Source organism: Theobroma umbraticum, unplaced genomic scaffold, assembly GCF_002168275.2.
Source record: "Theobroma umbraticum cultivar Fairchild unplaced genomic scaffold, ASM216827v3 scaffold_81.0, whole genome shotgun sequence".
Classification (NCBI taxonomy): domain Eukaryota; kingdom Viridiplantae; phylum Streptophyta; class Magnoliopsida; order Malvales; family Malvaceae; genus Theobroma; species Theobroma umbraticum.
The window spans coordinates 1,574,973-1,592,247 of NW_018397268.1; the positions used below are offsets into that span (position 1 = coordinate 1,574,973).

The 17,275-nt window shown below is 34.7% G+C and overlaps 2 protein-coding genes across 6 annotated transcripts; both read left to right on the plus strand.

The window, feature by feature from the left end:
* Positions 1 to 1,738: 1,738 nt before the first annotated feature.
* BPM3 (BTB/POZ/MATH-domains containing protein) lies at positions 1,739 to 5,558 on the plus strand. Of its 2 annotated transcripts, XM_021440104.2 has the most exons (5): positions 1,739 to 2,396; positions 3,155 to 3,362; positions 3,432 to 3,503; positions 3,767 to 4,043; positions 5,084 to 5,558. In XM_021440104.2, exons 1-5 carry the CDS (start codon positions 2,029 to 2,031, stop codon positions 5,296 to 5,298), a joined length of 1,140 nt encoding a protein of 379 aa, XP_021295779.1. In that variant the 5' UTR covers positions 1,739 to 2,028; the 3' UTR covers positions 5,299 to 5,558. The 2 variants fall into 2 exon arrangements, with proteins under 2 accessions (XP_021295779.1, XP_021295778.1); XM_021440103.2 differs by having other exon boundaries at positions 1,741 to 2,396; positions 3,155 to 3,503.
* A 5,289-nt stretch (positions 5,559 to 10,847) lies between these two features.
* LOC110425372 (ultraviolet-B receptor UVR8-like) lies at positions 10,848 to 16,939 on the plus strand. 4 transcript variants are annotated; one of them, XM_021440272.2, is made up of 12 exons: positions 10,848 to 11,185; positions 11,747 to 11,820; positions 11,932 to 12,016; positions 12,354 to 12,485; positions 12,569 to 12,796; positions 12,966 to 13,205; positions 13,959 to 14,002; positions 14,981 to 15,163; positions 15,506 to 15,596; positions 15,678 to 15,721; positions 15,998 to 16,160; positions 16,534 to 16,939. In XM_021440272.2, the coding sequence occupies exons 1-11, from the start codon at positions 10,978 to 10,980 to the stop codon at positions 16,118 to 16,120; spliced, it is 1,452 nt and encodes a 483-aa protein (XP_021295947.1). In that variant the 5' UTR covers positions 10,848 to 10,977; the 3' UTR covers positions 16,121 to 16,160; positions 16,534 to 16,939. The 4 variants fall into 4 exon arrangements, with proteins under 4 accessions (XP_021295947.1, XP_021295946.1, XP_021295948.1 ...); XM_021440271.2 differs by having other exon boundaries at positions 16,543 to 16,939; XM_021440273.2 differs by having other exon boundaries at positions 16,565 to 16,939.
* The last annotated feature ends 336 nt before the right edge of the window (positions 16,940 to 17,275 follow it).

Sequence of the window (17,275 nt, forward strand, 5' to 3'; positions counted from 1 at the left end):
AGTTAATATGAAATAACATTAAATATATAATTAAAATACATAATAAGAACATATCATTTAAAAATAATGAAAACATATTAAAGCATATTCACAATATAGTTATATTAAAATATACCAATTACTATTAGGTTCATTCTCAGATATTTTCATTACCAATTAAATAATCAATTTCATTTTCAAGACAAGAAAATTAATAATAAATATTTCCATCACCAATCATATAATTAATTCCTCTTTTAGGGTGATAAATATTTTGATGTGTTATATCAACTTGGCCATGACTAAAATCATCACAACATGTTGTAGTTTTCGATGATATTTGATAAAATTCAAAACGTACAACAGATATATAACTATTGGTGTTTCATGCCACATCAATGACAATATGTTTTTTATATTCTTTTTTTTTCTTTCCATTTTTATCTTTTTCATTATTCATCAACTTATGATGAGTTAAAAGTATTGGTATGTTACAAGTATCTATCAACTTTTGGTAAATTATAAGTATTTATTCACTTTTGGTAAGTGATCCACTTATTGTAGGTTAGTGAGTTAAGGTGTCCATCAACTTTGGGTGGTAAAATAATCCATCTATTTCTAGTGGTAAAATTATTTAACCACTTTTAGTGAAAAAATTATTCTTTGATTCTAGTAATAAAATTATTCATCCATTTCTGATGATAAAATTATCCTTAATTAAAATAGTGATAGTGTAAATTATTATAGAGATTCTAATGATAAAATTATCCATCAATTTATTAATTAAAATAGTGATAGTGTAAATTATTATGGCCATCATAATTATTAGATGATTTTGTATTCATCTGAAGGAATTGATAGATTCATGATTACGATCATAATTATTAAATGATATCACATTTATTTTAGGAAATGAAAGAATTTATAATTTTTTATTAGTAGCTCATTTGTCTGGAATGAACATTCATAATTTTTCATTAATAGCTATAAAATAGCAAATTCACTTTTCAATTAAGGGATACACTATAATATAAATAATATGATAGTAAAATTCATAATAAGGTTGATTTTTAAGAAATAGAAATACTAAAGAGATATCAACTCACTTACTTGATTTTTTAAAATAAAAAATCAAAACCCAATCATTGAAATCCTTTTGAAGTTTGAAGAGAATGAAAATATAATAATTCTAAAACTTTAGAGATCAGAAAATCGTGCTGATAACATGTTATAGATTTATAATAATAATTATAAGAAAATTATAAAAGATAAAAAATCTTATAAGATAATTATAAAAAAATATAAAAGATCATAGAATCGTGATAACCTGTTATAAAATAAATCTTATAAAAATAACTATAAAAAAATATAAAAATAAGTATTTAAAGGGAGTAAAAAAATTTTATTCAAGTATATATTTACAAATAAAGTAAGTGTTCTAATTATAAGCCAATAACCCCTAGAATCATAGTTTTAATCTAATTTTATCTAAAAGTTTAAATAATATTACCTTTCTTGTATCTTGTCTATTAGGTTATTTGACTTGGTCTACACTTCTTGAATCATAATATAATAAACATGCACATATCTGTTCACAACAAAAATTTCTTATTATATAATTTAAAAAAATTAATCGTTTCGTTTTAAATTTTGATTAAAATTAAAAAAAAAGTATTTTACCTAAAAAAAGATTATTCCTATTTATTTTTATCCTTTTTCTTTACTCGGAACATAGTTTTCCAACTTCCAAACGGAATGGGGAAGCTCCACAAATAATATATACATTTTGCCCGCCATCTTACCGTACACAAATCCTACTAACCAACCCAAAAACTCCACCGAAGCAAAAAAACCTCCCCGACAGCTTCTTTCACAATTTCCCCACCGGTTATCTTATCACCGTTGCCTCCACCGCCACCACCGATACCGCCGTTCCACCGCCACTAACCTCCTGAAGTCCACATTTTGCCCTCACGAATTCTCCGAAGTTACCTACAATGAAATTTCTAGGGTTAGGGTTTTGGGGAACTAGATGAAATAAGAAGAACCATGGACGATTTCAAGGACTCGGTATCGAAATCGGTGAGCGAGACGGTGAACGGGTCACACCAGTTCACGATCAAGGGTTACTCGTTGGCGAAAGGGATGGGCCCTGGAAAATGTATAGCCAGCGACGTTTTCACCGTCGGAGGTTACGATTGGGTAATTTACTTTTACCCCGACGGTAAAAATCCGGAGGATAGTGCTATGTATGTTTCGGTTTTCATTGCTCTGGCCAGCGAAGGTACCGATGTTCGTGCACTTTTCGAGCTCACGCTTGTGGACCAGAGTGGGAAAGGGAAGCATAAGGTTCATAGTCACTTTGATCGGGCGTTGGAGAGTGGACCTTATACGTTGAAGTATAGAGGGAGCATGTGGTAAATATTTTGAGTTTGTGAATTTAGGATTTGGTTCATAATTTAATGTTTATTGAATTGTGTGTTTGGAGAATGAATTTGATAATTTATAATGTAATTGCTGTTCTTATTTGTATCATAATTATTAAATGAGTTCATGTTAGTGAATTGTGATTGAAATGAACAATAGAGGTTTAGGGGATATGAGATTGTTTTATATGCTTTTGTTTGATGAAATGGTAAATGTTGGTGCGGGTTTAGGGCATGGGTATGATTGGTAGGTTACATTTTTGACAATTTTTTTTACATTTAATTTTGAGGGTCTAAGCATCTGCACTGAAATAAAGTTGAGGTGTCCAAGAAGTGTAGACTCATATAGGTTAAACCCCACATAAAAACTGTATAACTGAAGTGAACCTAGGATAAGACCCAATGACTGAAACAAGGAAATGAAAGATGGGGGGTTGGTTCTAGGGGCAGTGACCTGTAACTTATCTCTTTTAGAAGAAATGATATGTTGGCGATTTCCATTTGATTTCACTTTAAATGACTGTTCTTTTGTGTTAGATATTAAGTGTCCATCTGTATTGTTGTTGAAATATGCATTTTATTTTGATGAGCTTCAAAATTTCTTGTAGGATGTTAAATTTATATATACACACATATGCACTGCATACATACATACATGCATAGATATTTCAATAATATGTGGATCCATGTCCAGGTCTTATTTGGATAAGCTATTGATTGTATCTTACCTCTTTCTCCCATGCATTCAGGGGTTACAAGCGTTTCTTTAGAAGAACAACTTTAGAAACTTCTGACTATATAAAGGATGATTGCCTAATCATGAACTGCACTGTTGGAGTAGTCAGAACTCGCCTCGAGGGACCAAAGCAGTGTTCTATTTCTGTACCACCATCAGAAATGGGTCAGAATCTTAAAGCCTTGTTGGAGTCTGAAGTTGGTTGTGATATCATTTTCCAGGTTGGTGATGAGAAATTTAAAGCACATAAGTTGATCCTTGCTGCCCGCTCACCTGTTTTTAGAGCGCAGTTTTTTGGGCTTGTTGGGGATCCTAACATGGATAAAGTAGTAGTGGAAGATTTTGAGCCCTCTATCTTCAAGGTGATGCTTCTTCTTACTTTCATTTAGATTTTGAAGAATGAACATAGAATTGACCATGACGCATAAGCAAACTCTTCAAATGAATATATATGATTCTTCTGAATTCATTGAATTAGAATTCAATTAAATGTGGTTATATTTGCCTGGATGCAAAGATCCAACTATGGATTTTAGTTCTGTCGATGTGCAATTTTTATTTTTTGGCTGATTAACCTGAAATGAGAAGTCATCCTTCCCATTTTCTGTTTTTCTTGTTCTTCCAGGCAATGCTTTTGTTTATTTATACCGACAAGCTTCCTGATGTACAAGAGATTACAGGCTCATCGTCTATGTGTATGTCTACCAACATGGTGCAGCATCTTTTGGCTGCTGCTGATCTGTACAATTTAGATAGACTCAAAGTGTTGTGCGAGGCAAAGTTGTGTGAAGAACTTAATGCTGACACAGTGGCAACAACCCTTGCACTAGCTGAGCAGCACCATTGCGCACAGCTTAAGGCCATATGTTTGAAATTTGCTGCAACTCCAGCAAACTTGGGAGGTGCGTGTTCGTAGATACTGACCGGTGAAAATTTCAGGTTATGTCAACTTGGTTTTTGTATGGTGTGCTCTTCAGAAGTCTTTTGGTGCTTCGTCTTGCATATCTAGCTCGTAGCAGATGCTTATAATCCCTTAACCTTCAAGAGGCTTTGGTAAAATTTTTAGATAAAACTAGTTTGATAAGTACGACTTTATATTTTACCAAAGTGATACAAGAGTGCCAATGTAGTCACTTGACAAGTCTGCAGATGCCTTACATTGTGAGGTTATCTGGTTTTCTATTTTGTTATTTTATGACTTATTCCCCATTCTCACTCCTCTTTTCTAAGGAGCAAGAAGTGGCCATGCATTAAATAGTTTCAGTCATCATTTATAACTGCTTGATGCTGGACTTTTCAACCACAACTTTGCGAACCTGGGAAAGGCAAATCAAAAAGGAGTGACAAATAGGGATGGATGTCTTACTACACATCTCTGTTAATTTTTTACTAAAATCTGTGCAACGTTACCTTGGAGATAGAACATGCCAAATTTGTCCTACTGTAATTCTGTCATTTACATGTGGCATGCTTGTGTTTCTAAACCTAAGGAATCTTTGGTCCCCTCTGAGGCAAGGAAAGACATGGAAAATAGTTGTTGAACTAAATGCGGAGAAATGGTCTAGAGCAGGATATTTGGTCTGTGTGCATAGCAAGGTAAGTGGTCAAAACGGTTCAATGCTTTTGTTGTTGGACTTGATCCCTGTTTGTTGTCTTAATGTGGAATTATTCTGGTTGCGTGCACCAGTAGTCATTTGTCTCTTGCAGTCAATTTCTGTTGCAAGGGTATTTTTTTACTTATGCCTGGCCCATTAGTTGTTGACACCCTGTGCATGTGTTCTTTCCAGGGCCAGTGGAAAGAAGTTGTAAATTTATAATAGATTACTTGATTGGCATGAACTTAATAATTTCTGTTCAAAAGTTGAAATTATATATTTGTCACTAACATATGTCTCTTGTTAGTGGTAACACAGAAGCTAATGTATTTTTCAATGTTTTGCAGCGGTAATGCAGTCAGAAGGGTTCAGGCACTTGGAGGAATGTTGCCCATCTTTGTTGTCTGAGCTTTTGAAGACCTTTGCATCAGGTGATGAGAGCTTGAGTCAGTTGTCTGGTAGGAAGAGGAGTGGCAGCAGTGTATACGGGATAGATCTAGCAGCAGAAGGTCCTGTGGCAGAATCGGTGAATCCTAATGGCAGGCGTGTTCGGAGACGTTGAATTCCAATGGTAGGCGTGTTTGGAGTGTTTCTAGGAAATACAGTCCACAAACCTCTAAGGAGTGGAATTTTAACAAAACACTAGTTATGTATTGCATGTTAATATTTAGTCATAACTTGTAATGCTTCTTTTTGTTTTTTCTCTGTATAAAGTAACTCTGTTTTCTTGAGGGTTGAAACTCATTTTCTTCGTTTTTCACATAACCGGTTATTTATTTATGGTGCAATTAATAGCTCACTTGTGTTTTATGGAATTATTTACTTTTGAGCTTTACAAAGAGCTAATAGTTTGGCTGTGTTTTATGAACGAAAATCAGAGTCAGTCAGGCTCTAGACGTTGGTGTTATTGTTTTTCTTAACTTAATTTCGTCTTTGAAGTGTGTAAATGGTCTCCTAGTGAATAAATCTTGAAACATGTATCTGTCATTAGCAATTTCTTGACATCGGATTGTCTAAGTTTTTGCTATTGGATATAGATTCCTATGTAATGCCATGAGTACTATTTCCAGGGATGCAGGATTGTGTGGTCCGAATAACAGAGACATTGCCTGGTGTTCAGGTGTGGTTGCTCTCTGTATAACGCCTAAAGTTATGAATCTTGTAAGAGAATGTTTGCTAGTTTCAAGTTACCTGCATGTTATAATCTGGTTCATCAGTATTGAACATTAGGTATTTTCATGATTAGTCTTAAAATTTCTAGTCTAGTGCATGCATTTTCAGCTCCTTGGACGAATTTTGGACAAGGCCATAGGATAGGAAAAGATTCAAAACCATTGATATTGTAGACAAAGGCCCATACAATTGAATGCATAGTAACTTGCAATAAAACCCTAGAGGAACATGACTGTCGTATAGCAGATGCTGTTTCTCTATGTAGGAACTTGGAATTAGCGAAGTTTACAAGACACCTGACATAAAAACAAGAATTACTTATAGCTGATGTAAGTAGAAGGGTTTTGGTGGCCATGGAAATCAGGCCAGAGAAAGGCACCCATGGCAAACTGTCTCTTGTAAGCCAAGTCACCTTTAGTAGACAACCCATATTCAGCCAAAAGCCTGTCAAGCTTCCACTCCGGCATGTCCTGGTAGTCCTTCTGTGTGTACCTAGGGTAGTGAAGAGGCATCTGAAAGAAGCTAACTCCATTCTGTTTCTCACTCTCCATCCTCCTACTTCCCTGATCTCTCACTGTGCTCACACCTTAAAAACTTTCTGTATCTCTTTAAAGAGTTTGGAGTTATGTGGGCAATTTATATGAGTCTCTGTTGGGTCTTTATTTATGCAGGGCTTAATGCTCGATAGGCAATGAAGCATGTTAAGGTATCACAAGAATTGGTTGGTGCACCTTCTCTTTGCTCTGCATGTGCAATGTTTTTGTGTTTTTTAGAGGTGAAAATTGCATGAATTGCTCATGCCCGCCATGGATTCTTTCAGGCTTCAAACATAACCTGGTTTTAGCTCACGTAAATTACAGAAAGACTCCACCCTAACCAATAGATTTGCTACCTGTCATCAGCCAGCTAGTATTGTTTTATTTTCAGTTGGTTTAAAACCAAAACTAAAGTTTTCTCTAGCCAGTGCTTACATATGTAAATTTTAACCTAAAGATTCCATATGAAATAGGGATTATAATCAATATCTTGTAATTAGGTATCTTGTATTATTCACTAAGATTCCATATGAAATAGGGATTATAATTAATATCTTATAATCGGATATCTTGTATTATTCAATTTAAGTTTTTTTAAAAGATTAATATATTTGGTCTAATTAAGTAAGATTCAAATATTTGAGTATTTAATATATAATGTTTAAGGTTCATATACTCTATCGAATAATAATAGGGTTCGTAAATTATTGACGCACATTGTTCACGTATGCAAAACTCATACATGAAACCGGTTTGAAACGAAAATGTCGCAAACGTAGTCAAACAACTTTCTCTCCATGTTCTAGCAATGGCGATGCAACAGCCACACCTGTGGTGGTCGCTGTCTTTAAACCGTCTCTTTCATGCATTGTACATGGCAAGAACAACGTAGAACTAAGTACTGTTGAGATTGGAAGGCTTCCAATCACATGAGACAGTGTCACCCTGCAAAGGGGGAAAAAGTCACCAAGGGGGTCCCCATGAAGTCCCTCCAATCCGTAAATGCAGGGGTAAAGATAACTCCTCAGCCGTCCGATCTACCAAAAACAAGATCCACCGCAGGGTTCCTAACAATCATTGGAACATATCGGTTCTACATCCGCACGATGGCTCATTGAAAAAAGAGATGGTGTTACCATCAAATGATGAAAGAAACAAGCATCATCATCATCATCACCATCACATTAGTTTTCAGTTCTTCCATCAGCTGCTTGAAGCTATGGCTTTTGCTTTGAAAACAATTGCATGTTGAACTCAATCCCTCCCAATGCAACCCAAAAATCTTATTGGGGTTGACAAAGCTTTCCTATCCTTTGCATGCATGAACATGATACCTCCAAGCTCTTTAGCCAATTTGGACATAAGATATGGAAAAAAAATATGAAATGATGAAGGTGAACATTCAAGAGAGATAGGCATCCGTTATTTTTAAGGTATCATATTTTAAACTCTATAAATATCAAATTAACTTTTACAATTGTTACTCAAACTCAGACCCTAATATCTTAAAAACTACTAGTTAAATATTCGACTATTTTAATTTTACTTAATTGGATTGAGTGATATTAGATACCTAATTATAAAAATACCCATTATCATCTCTATGAGTTATATATATATATATATATAAAACTTATTGACTTAATCAGTGAATACATCAACGATTGTAAATTATACACGAAACTCATTAGATATGTTGTAGATATTCATTTAAAATTCACTTTCATGACTATAAAGATTTAATGATAGATAACCTAAAATTTTTTTGAATTAACTCTTTCTTGAAAGTTTGGTAGCTAGAAACTCAATAATTTTGATGGAAACGGATTGGAGAATTATTGGCACAGTGAAATTGCAACGTGGGAGTGGCATTTTCCTTTACTTCACAAACTTGCACTAAAGGTTTATTTGCCCTGAAATGGGAAACGTGTGCCTCCCTAGTCCAATGCTTTAGGGCCCAACATGTTACATAATGCAACTCTCACATGTGATCCAATCCATGTCAAAACAAACCTGATCCTGTGGGGTCAAGGTCACCCACAATCATTGGGCCTCTCTTCCCCATCACATGATCGATTGTACCAAATGACAAGCCCATCAATATCAGCCACATGAATCGTGGGGCCCAATCATTTTCTTCTTATCAAAAACACGTCAAAAAATTAAAAATACATCATTGGGAGAGGGCCCATGTTTTGATTAGCATGATTTCACAATAAATTGAGGCCCAAAATTAAAAAAAAAAAAACTTGGCCTGTTCAAAATTGCTTTACGGATCCGTACAATAATTAGGCCTTCAAATTAATGGTTTAGAGACATTTACTCAAGGATATAATTAGCTACTTGGGCTAGGCCTGTGGGACATTTTTGTCATGTAAACCAAATTTTCTTTTATATGGTAGACCAAAGAGGCATAAGGGAAAAAGAAATATAATTGGAACTTGAAAAATTATGTAACGTTCTCATTGTATCATTCATTAGTAGATTCGTAGAGAGAGAGTTGTTTTGATTTGGGTTTACCTTGACTCTAATATCTCTTATGAATTAAGTAACTTCTGATATCATTTGTCACGAATCTATATTTTTAATTTAAAGACATATCTATCAAATAAAAAAAAATCTTATTTATAAGTTTAAAATTTATTTCATCTCTTAATGATGTGAGATATGTGACATTAACATTTAGTTGAAAAATATATTAAACATTTTGATGATTAGAATTTGAAATTTTATTTTGAAGGCTTCGAATTCGAATTGTGGGATAAATGGAGATAAAGTTATCCTCCATTGTATAACCAAATATCACATGTACCATAAAAGACTTGCAACCTTCAAGAAAATTCCGAAGACATGACCATTTGAACCAAAGCTCGAGGTTACAATTTTGTAAATTAAAAGCAAAATTCTATGACCATGTTATATTTAGAAAAATATTTTCACATTTAATATGACCACGAGGAGTGGACAGTCGTTAATAACTTGATAAATTAAGAAAGATATTCTTAAACTTTATTTGAATCTAATTTCCTCTAAGAGCAATCTTAAAAATTCATTAACTCGTATAAACTTAATGCACTCAAGATTTCACTCGCAAAGTGTTCCGAGAAAAAATCAAACCCTAATTAATATAGAAATAGGTTGTAATATATTGAACTATTGGGTTATTCACTTTCAAGCATGATTTGACTTGTAACCAAGTAAGAGCAAACCATAGAGTGTGGGAAATGCCAAAGTGAAAAAGAAATCACAATGGAAAAAGGAAATTGTACTAGTGCTCATTTTAAAACCTCTCCTTTCTTTCTATCTACATTGAGACAACATTCATCAACAATCCTCATTCCCCATTTCATATCAAGATTGGGAACAATCTTTTGCTTTCCCAAACCTAATAAGTCAGGAATTAAATTGTGTCAATAATGCACCAAGAAATAGTTTTTCTATGCTTTCCATGTTTCCAATAATTCTATATCCCTTCCTTTTTAACTAGTAGTTAAATAACTTTTTTTATGTACATTTTTCTTTTCTTTCTTGGAAAGAGAAAGATCTTCAAACATTGTTTTTCATATTAGGTTCATTTAAAGTCGAAAATAATTTGATATTCGATTTAAATGTATGACTCTAGTAAAGAATCGTATGTATTGCCCTAATTCGAATAATTGATCAAAATATTTATGATCGATTTCACACATCAAAATAAGAATAAGTCAAACTCAATTGATACTTTTAAAAATTAAATCTTGATTTAAGTATGAACTAATAAATCTACTATTAAAAATATTATTACAAGTTGAGTTGGGGCATAAAAAGTTATTTTTTAAGTTGATTTCGAGCCACTCAATTTATAAATAAGTATAGATAAGTCGAGGGTAATTATATATAGAATGTTTAATAATAAATGTATATATTGTATAAAAAATATATAATTATTAATTTTCTTAATCAATTAACTCATTTAGGAAAGCTTGCCGTAAAACATTGTGATAATGATGCCAAGGACCTTCCCCTTTCAAATTATATTATTGGTGACCTTCTAAAGAGAAAAACTCAACATACGGCAATGGGACCGACGGATGACGTGTCAGGAGCCTTTCACCAACTTTCCCCTTCACTTACGGCCACGTGTCAAACATAATGATTGGTCCTCGAGCTTAAGTCGACACGTGTCAAAATTTTAATCGAACACGCCACTGACCACGCTCTCTCTGTAACTTCACAGAGAGGAAGAGGAAAAGAAGTGACCTTCCAGAAACTTCCGTCTAACTCCTGGCTAGAAATTGCCGAGACATCTAGCGGCTAATGTTTCGCCACGTGTATTTCCTCCCACATGAGCATCCTACGTGGCACATCCCGTTCCCTTGAAAATGATACGCCTCGCTTTTTATTCGCCCCAAAATAAGGGCTCCCCTGGCCAAACTCGCAAACGAATTAAATAAAAATAAATAAAAAAAGGGAACTCCAATAGTTTATTTTTTATTTTTTATTTTGTATTATTATTATTTGGGTTTTCCTTTCTTTTCCCTTCTCTGTTGGAGATGAATGGAGAAGGAAAAGAAAGCGAGGAGGTGAAAATGGAGGAAGTGAACAGAGAGCGGTTGGTTTTCATGTGGGGATATTTACCTGGAGCGCTACCGCAACGGACGCCGCTTTTATCGCCTGTTTCTGTGCGGATTCCGGCTTCTGTCGGTTGTTCTTGGACGGACGTATGCGGTGGCGGTTGCGGATTCGCCATGGCCATTTCTGGTTGCTTTTTTTCAAATCTCTCTGTTTCTCTGCGCTTTTCTTTTCTTTTTCTTTTTAACTTTTTTTTCCTTATTTTAAATTATACTTCATTTTTTCTATATAAAACATTTTCTTTTTCTTCTTAAAAAAATTTGAAGTTTTTCGGTAATGTAATTGCTGCTGTTGTGGTGGTTAAAGTCGGTACATTTTGATCAGTTTGGTTGGCCAGAAAATGTAGGAAAAGGAAAGGATGTGAGATTTTAAAACTTTTGGTTTATTTTTGTTTTGTTTTGCTTCGAAGCAACTCATCTGAGTTACAGTAGCGATGTTGAGTTCATTCAAGCTCTTTATCTTACTGAGTTTTAAACTGCAGATTCTCTCTCTCTCTCGGTTCTTATATATACAAAGAACGTTTTCAAGTTGTTAATGGAGAAATTAGAGTTGTGATTCGAATTTCTTCTTTTCTTTGAAAAGTGATTTTTAGCTGTATTTGTTTTGTCTGTAAAATAAATTGTTTCAAGCAATTACTGTAAATAAAATAACATTATATTCAACTAATTCTGCTATTCTTCTGAATTTTAGATTCAGGGAAGCTTATCACATGGGGTTCAACGGATGATTTAGGTCAAAGCTACGTTACATCCGGGAAGCATGGGGTAATTTAATGCTCTATATATTTTTCCCAATTTTTCCTCTTTTTTTTTTGCGGGGTTGTTTTTGTTTAGCAAATTAAATTTATATTTCTTTTCTGTAATTGGCTTGTTCAGGAAACGCCAGAGCCATTTCCACTTCCAACTGAAGCTTCTGTAGTAAAAGCAGCAGCTGGTTGGGCTCATTGTGTTGCAGTTACAGGTAAGACTGAGACTAAGGCTCTGTTACTGACTTGTTTCACTGAGGCTCTATTTGGTCGTTACTTTCCGTTACTTGGTATTTGGTTTAGGAAACAAAAGGCAATAAAGTGAATAGGATACAAAAGTGAATTAGTGTAATTTTCTTTGTAGATGGAACAATTATGTTTAAATGTGTGTTAGATGTTTTCATTTTTTGTTTAATCAAATATGATTAGCATTTTTAGCAACTTTCGAGTAAGCAAAAATGAAATAGAAGAAATAAATAGCAGAACTAACAACTAATTGGAGCCTTAGTAAATTGCGTAGCTGATAAGTCAATTTCACTTTCTTATCCACAGAAAATGGAGAAGTTTATACATGGGGGTGGAAAGAGTGTATTCCCTCAGGGAAGGTATTTGGTGATCCATCCATGGGAACAAGCTTAGAGAAGGATGTATTCGAAAGACAGAACTCATTTTTGACAGAGCAAGGTAAATATCGTTTGGGTTAAGATAACTGACTGGTAATCCTACCTTTTGGCATACTCATTTTACTAAGGATGAAATTCTTGAAGTCTCTCAAAGCTCAAGATCAAGTGGCGGAACATTTTCTGCTGCTGATAGTAAGGGTGGTGGAGAGGAAAGTACAAAAAGAAGAAGAATATCATCAGCAAAACAGGCCACTGATAGCTCATCATCTGGTGATGAAACTCTCTCGGCATTGCCATGTCTAGTAACTTTGAATCCGGGAGTGAGAATTGTTTCTGTGGCTGCCGGTGGTCGCCATACTCTAGCATTGTCAGGTGACTTGTCTAACTTCTGGACTAACAAGTGAAATTAGTCACACTAGTACATTTTCTTTGTTAATGTAGTCTCACATAGATTTGTTGACAATATGACATTTCAAGTTGTAAATGGTTGCTTTTTGTGAAGCAAGATACTGGGTATATCCTAATGTCCTCTAAATTTCAGATGTTGGACAGGTCTGGGGTTGGGGCTATGGAGGTGAGGGACAGCTTGGCTTGGGTTCCAGGATACGAATGGTATCCTCTCCCCATCCTGTACCTTGCATTGAGCCCTCATCTTATGGGAAAGATAGAGCTGCTGCACTTTCTCGAGGAAGCATGAGTTCAGAGGGGCAGAGTTTTAGAATTCCTGGAAGTTATGTGAAGGCAATTGCCTGTGGAGGACGACACAGTGCAGTAATCACAGGTATGTCTTTGATCGTTCCTTCTTTGAATGTTTAAATTGCCATGAAAAAGTTTTAATTAATTAGAGAAAGCTATTGAAAATGGTTACACTTGCTGGAGATGAAGTGGTTGAGTTTTAATACAGAGAGCTACAAGTTCGAGTCAGATATGTTTCATTAGATGAAGAGAGGTGTAGCACGACAATAAATAAACAAACAAAATGAGTGGTGTAAAGAGAAAGCTTCTTAATTTTGGTAAAATTTATAGCTTGAGGCTTAGTTGGGTTGGGACAAGCCATGAAATTGGCGAAGGAAAAATGTGAAAAAATGGTCACTATTTGTTGAAGTAACAAGAGTTGGGACATGAGAGAAATTGAACTCTTTTAATCAGTTAATATTACTTATTTTCTCCTAGTCCCAGCTGTCTTTCCTTTTTTTTTTCTCTCTTAAAGAAAAACTTACCTCCCAAAATAGAAAGAAAATAAAGAGGAATGTTTGAGGGCTAAATAATTATTTTGGAAGAAAACCATCTGTTATAATAATCCTTAGGAAGATCAGTGACTCATTAGATTCTACTGACCTGCAAGATATTTTTGACAACATAGGATTAATGATCTAGGTTGGGTCTTCAATAGTCAGATTTGACAAGAATGTTGTATGGCATGAGATGTTTTATTAGTCTGATATCTGATTTGTTTGTTATATATTTCTATGTTTTGTTAATCTCAAATTATGGTGATACTACAATTACATTAAACAATTTTCTGAATTAGCAGATGCTGGAGCACTTCTTACTTTTGGCTGGGGACTCTATGGACAGGTTAGTTGCCATAATGATGATATAGTAGCATTGTTACATTGAATACTCTGGTGACTTATTTAGTTCTTCTTAAAGAATATATTTGTCTCAAGTTCTCTTGAGGTTTAGCCCTGTATTATCTTGTACTTGAGTTGGTCACCCTTGACTTGACCAAAAACCTTACCCCCCAAAACAACAACAACAAAAGAGATACAGAGAATAAAAATTTAACAGTTGAGCTTTGCATTCCAAAAATAAATGAGATGCATTAGTGCTTAAACAATGGCTATTTCCTCTTTGAGATCCTAATCACGTCATAGTTTGGAGTGTCATTTGCATCTGTCAATAACATATCGAAACCATTCCCATCTCTCTGTTCTCCCTTGATACACTTTCTTTAAGTAGCGTTCTTAGCTTTAGTGAAGTTGTACTGTGGTTGTTGAAGGCTCACTACCAGTTGCCATTCATCCTGGGTCTATAGTATTGCCTCCTGAAATCGCTAAATATTTTCTTGTTTAGTGCCTGCGACTATCTTGTATCATGAATGGTTCATGTAGTCCATTCAAAGCCAACGTTGCTCCTTTTCTTCTGTTTTTTGAATGCATGAGCCTTAATGATTTTTACTTTCAAATGCTTAAGGATGATCCTTTGATTATGGCCTCAAATCATTCTAATGTTATGAAGTATGTAATGCCAGAAACATTTCCACTATTCAACTGGCATGTTCAATGTTTGAATCCTTATATCCATCCCTGATGATGATTGGAATTTCCCGATTTAACTGTTCTTCAGGGTCAATATGTAGGTAAAGTAGAAATTGGTGGAGAAAAAAGCTCAGTAAAGTTGAAGATGAGGTTCAATCTAATAAGGGATAATCTTCTCAATTCCTTTTTCAATATTCATCTCTCCTCTATTTTATTGAGATAAATATGGTTGTTGTTTCTTCTAGTCTATTGTGATACAGGAGTAAAATTGTTTTGATTTTATTGTTTTGTTAAGTGTGGGCAAGGAAGTACAGATGATGAATTAAGCCCAACTTGTGTATCTTCCTTACTGGGCATCAGGATAGAGGCAGTTGCAGCAGGACTGTGGCACACAGTTTGCATATCAGCTGATGGTGATGTGTATGCATTTGGTGGGAATCAGTTTGGGCAGTTGGGAACTGGTGGTGATCAGGCTGAGGTATCCACTAAGTTTCTACTCCTTGAATTCCGTATTTTCCTTAAATACAGCTGAATCAAACTGATTGTTAGCACACCATAGATCAATTACTTGCTGCATATCCATGATACTTTAGTGCAAGATTAGATTCCTATCTTGTCTCAAATGATAATGCAAATGGTTAATTAGGGTTTGTAAGCTAAAATCCTGAGAATTTGAGTGTTGCTAGTTTAGCAATTTGCATTATCTTACAATCATTTGGAAACACTTAGCTCTTCGCTGCTACTTTTATGTATATTTTATTTCAATTGCAAGAAAAGGTTGTGCTATTAACCTTGGTATTTTATTGAATTTCTAAATCAGACTCTTCCCCGGCTCTTGGATGCTCCAAGTTTGGAAAATACACATGCAAAAGTTGTCTCATGTGGAGCTCGTCACAGTGCTATTATCACAGGTATGCCATCTATGCATTTCTGAAAACCCTCATGTTCCATTTTGTCCTAGTCTGTTGACTCTATGCTTCTGTTGCTTGAAGAGGATGGGAAAGTGTTCTGCTGGGGATGGAACAAGTATGGCCAGGTATCATGCTCACACTGATCAGTGATCAAATTAGTGGGCAACTGAACATTATAACATTGGAATATCCTGGATCCTGTCTTTCACATGAAATTGATATTTTTGGGATTTTATTCTAGAGCATATAAGTCTCATTTATGTACTTCCTCAAAATAGAAAAACTGGAAGTTTATTTTTGCATCTTCTGTTCTGTTCTGTTCCGTTCCAATGTTGTGGTGTCTGGATGCCCCTCAGTTTCTCGCAAAAACTAAAACAATAAGTTCTTGGTGTCTGAAACAGCTTGGCCTGGGTGATGTGATTGATCGCAACATTCCTTCTCAAGTTACGATAGATGGTTGTGGCCCTAAAAACATCGCATGTGGCTGGTGGCATACCCTGCTTCTGGCTAACTCCCCCACTTGAGTAGCTAGACCTTTTGCGGGCCTTGGAACAGTTTTGTTAGGTTAGCAGTTCTTTCACATTGATGTACCACTTTAAGTCATATGTATATGTACATACTGTAGCTCATATGCATATATGCATGCTCTGATTCTTTCATGGCTGAGGTTCACCATGATTAGGTTGATGTTCACGCTCAAGATGTACAACATAAGTAGGTCCATTGTGTATATTTGTAGTTCATATATAATTCAAACTATAGTATGGAATCAGATGCCGTGAAAAGCTTAGATTGGGGGGAAACTATTGTATGTATGGATTGTCTCTGGAGATTTTCAGATTGTCTTGATGCCATGTTTCGTCTAATTTAGACTTTGCTTTGTTTCACGTGTAAGTTTGTGTTAGTTTCTCATGGTTTATTTCCTCGTATAACAAAGTTTCCCCAGGATTATTTGCATTTACTACCAGAAAAGTGCCATTGTTTCAAAGACAAATCCACGTTGATGCAGTTGACTGACAATTTGTCGGATGGTGGCTCGAAACAATAGTCGATCCGCATCGTGCAGAGAAGAAATTAGAATGAAGGAGACAATGAACTGGTTTGTTTTCAAGGTGAAGTTTTACGGTTTGCTGGAATCCTTGGTTACTGTGGTTACAAGGTTAGGTTGCCTTTTGACAATATGCAACTGATTGTTGGTAGTTGGTTTGATCAATTAATGAATCACGCTGACCATATGAACTGGTTAGAGGAGTAAATGTAATCGTCCCACATCGGCTACCGTCTCTCATTCCATACCATCGTATTGTTTACTTAAATAGTAATTAAAGATGTCATAGCCAAAGGTTCCTACATGACGAATAGTCAGCATTAAGTGAGCTGACTGTTAATACATTAAATATAAAATTTTAATATTATTATAATTAAACTATGGCCCGTGCGTTGCACACGGGTCACTTTTTCTCATTCTTTTTTCTCTTTTTACTTTCTTTTTTCTTATGTCGTGGTTAGAGGATTTTTAAGTATGTTATAAATTATTTAATTTTTTAAAAAATTGAAAAAAAAATTGAAATCAACCTATCAAAATACAAAAACCTTATATATAGTAAATTAAGACTTTCTCAATTTTTTAATCAGTATATTTCTATATATACTAAACGTTATAATTATATATATATATC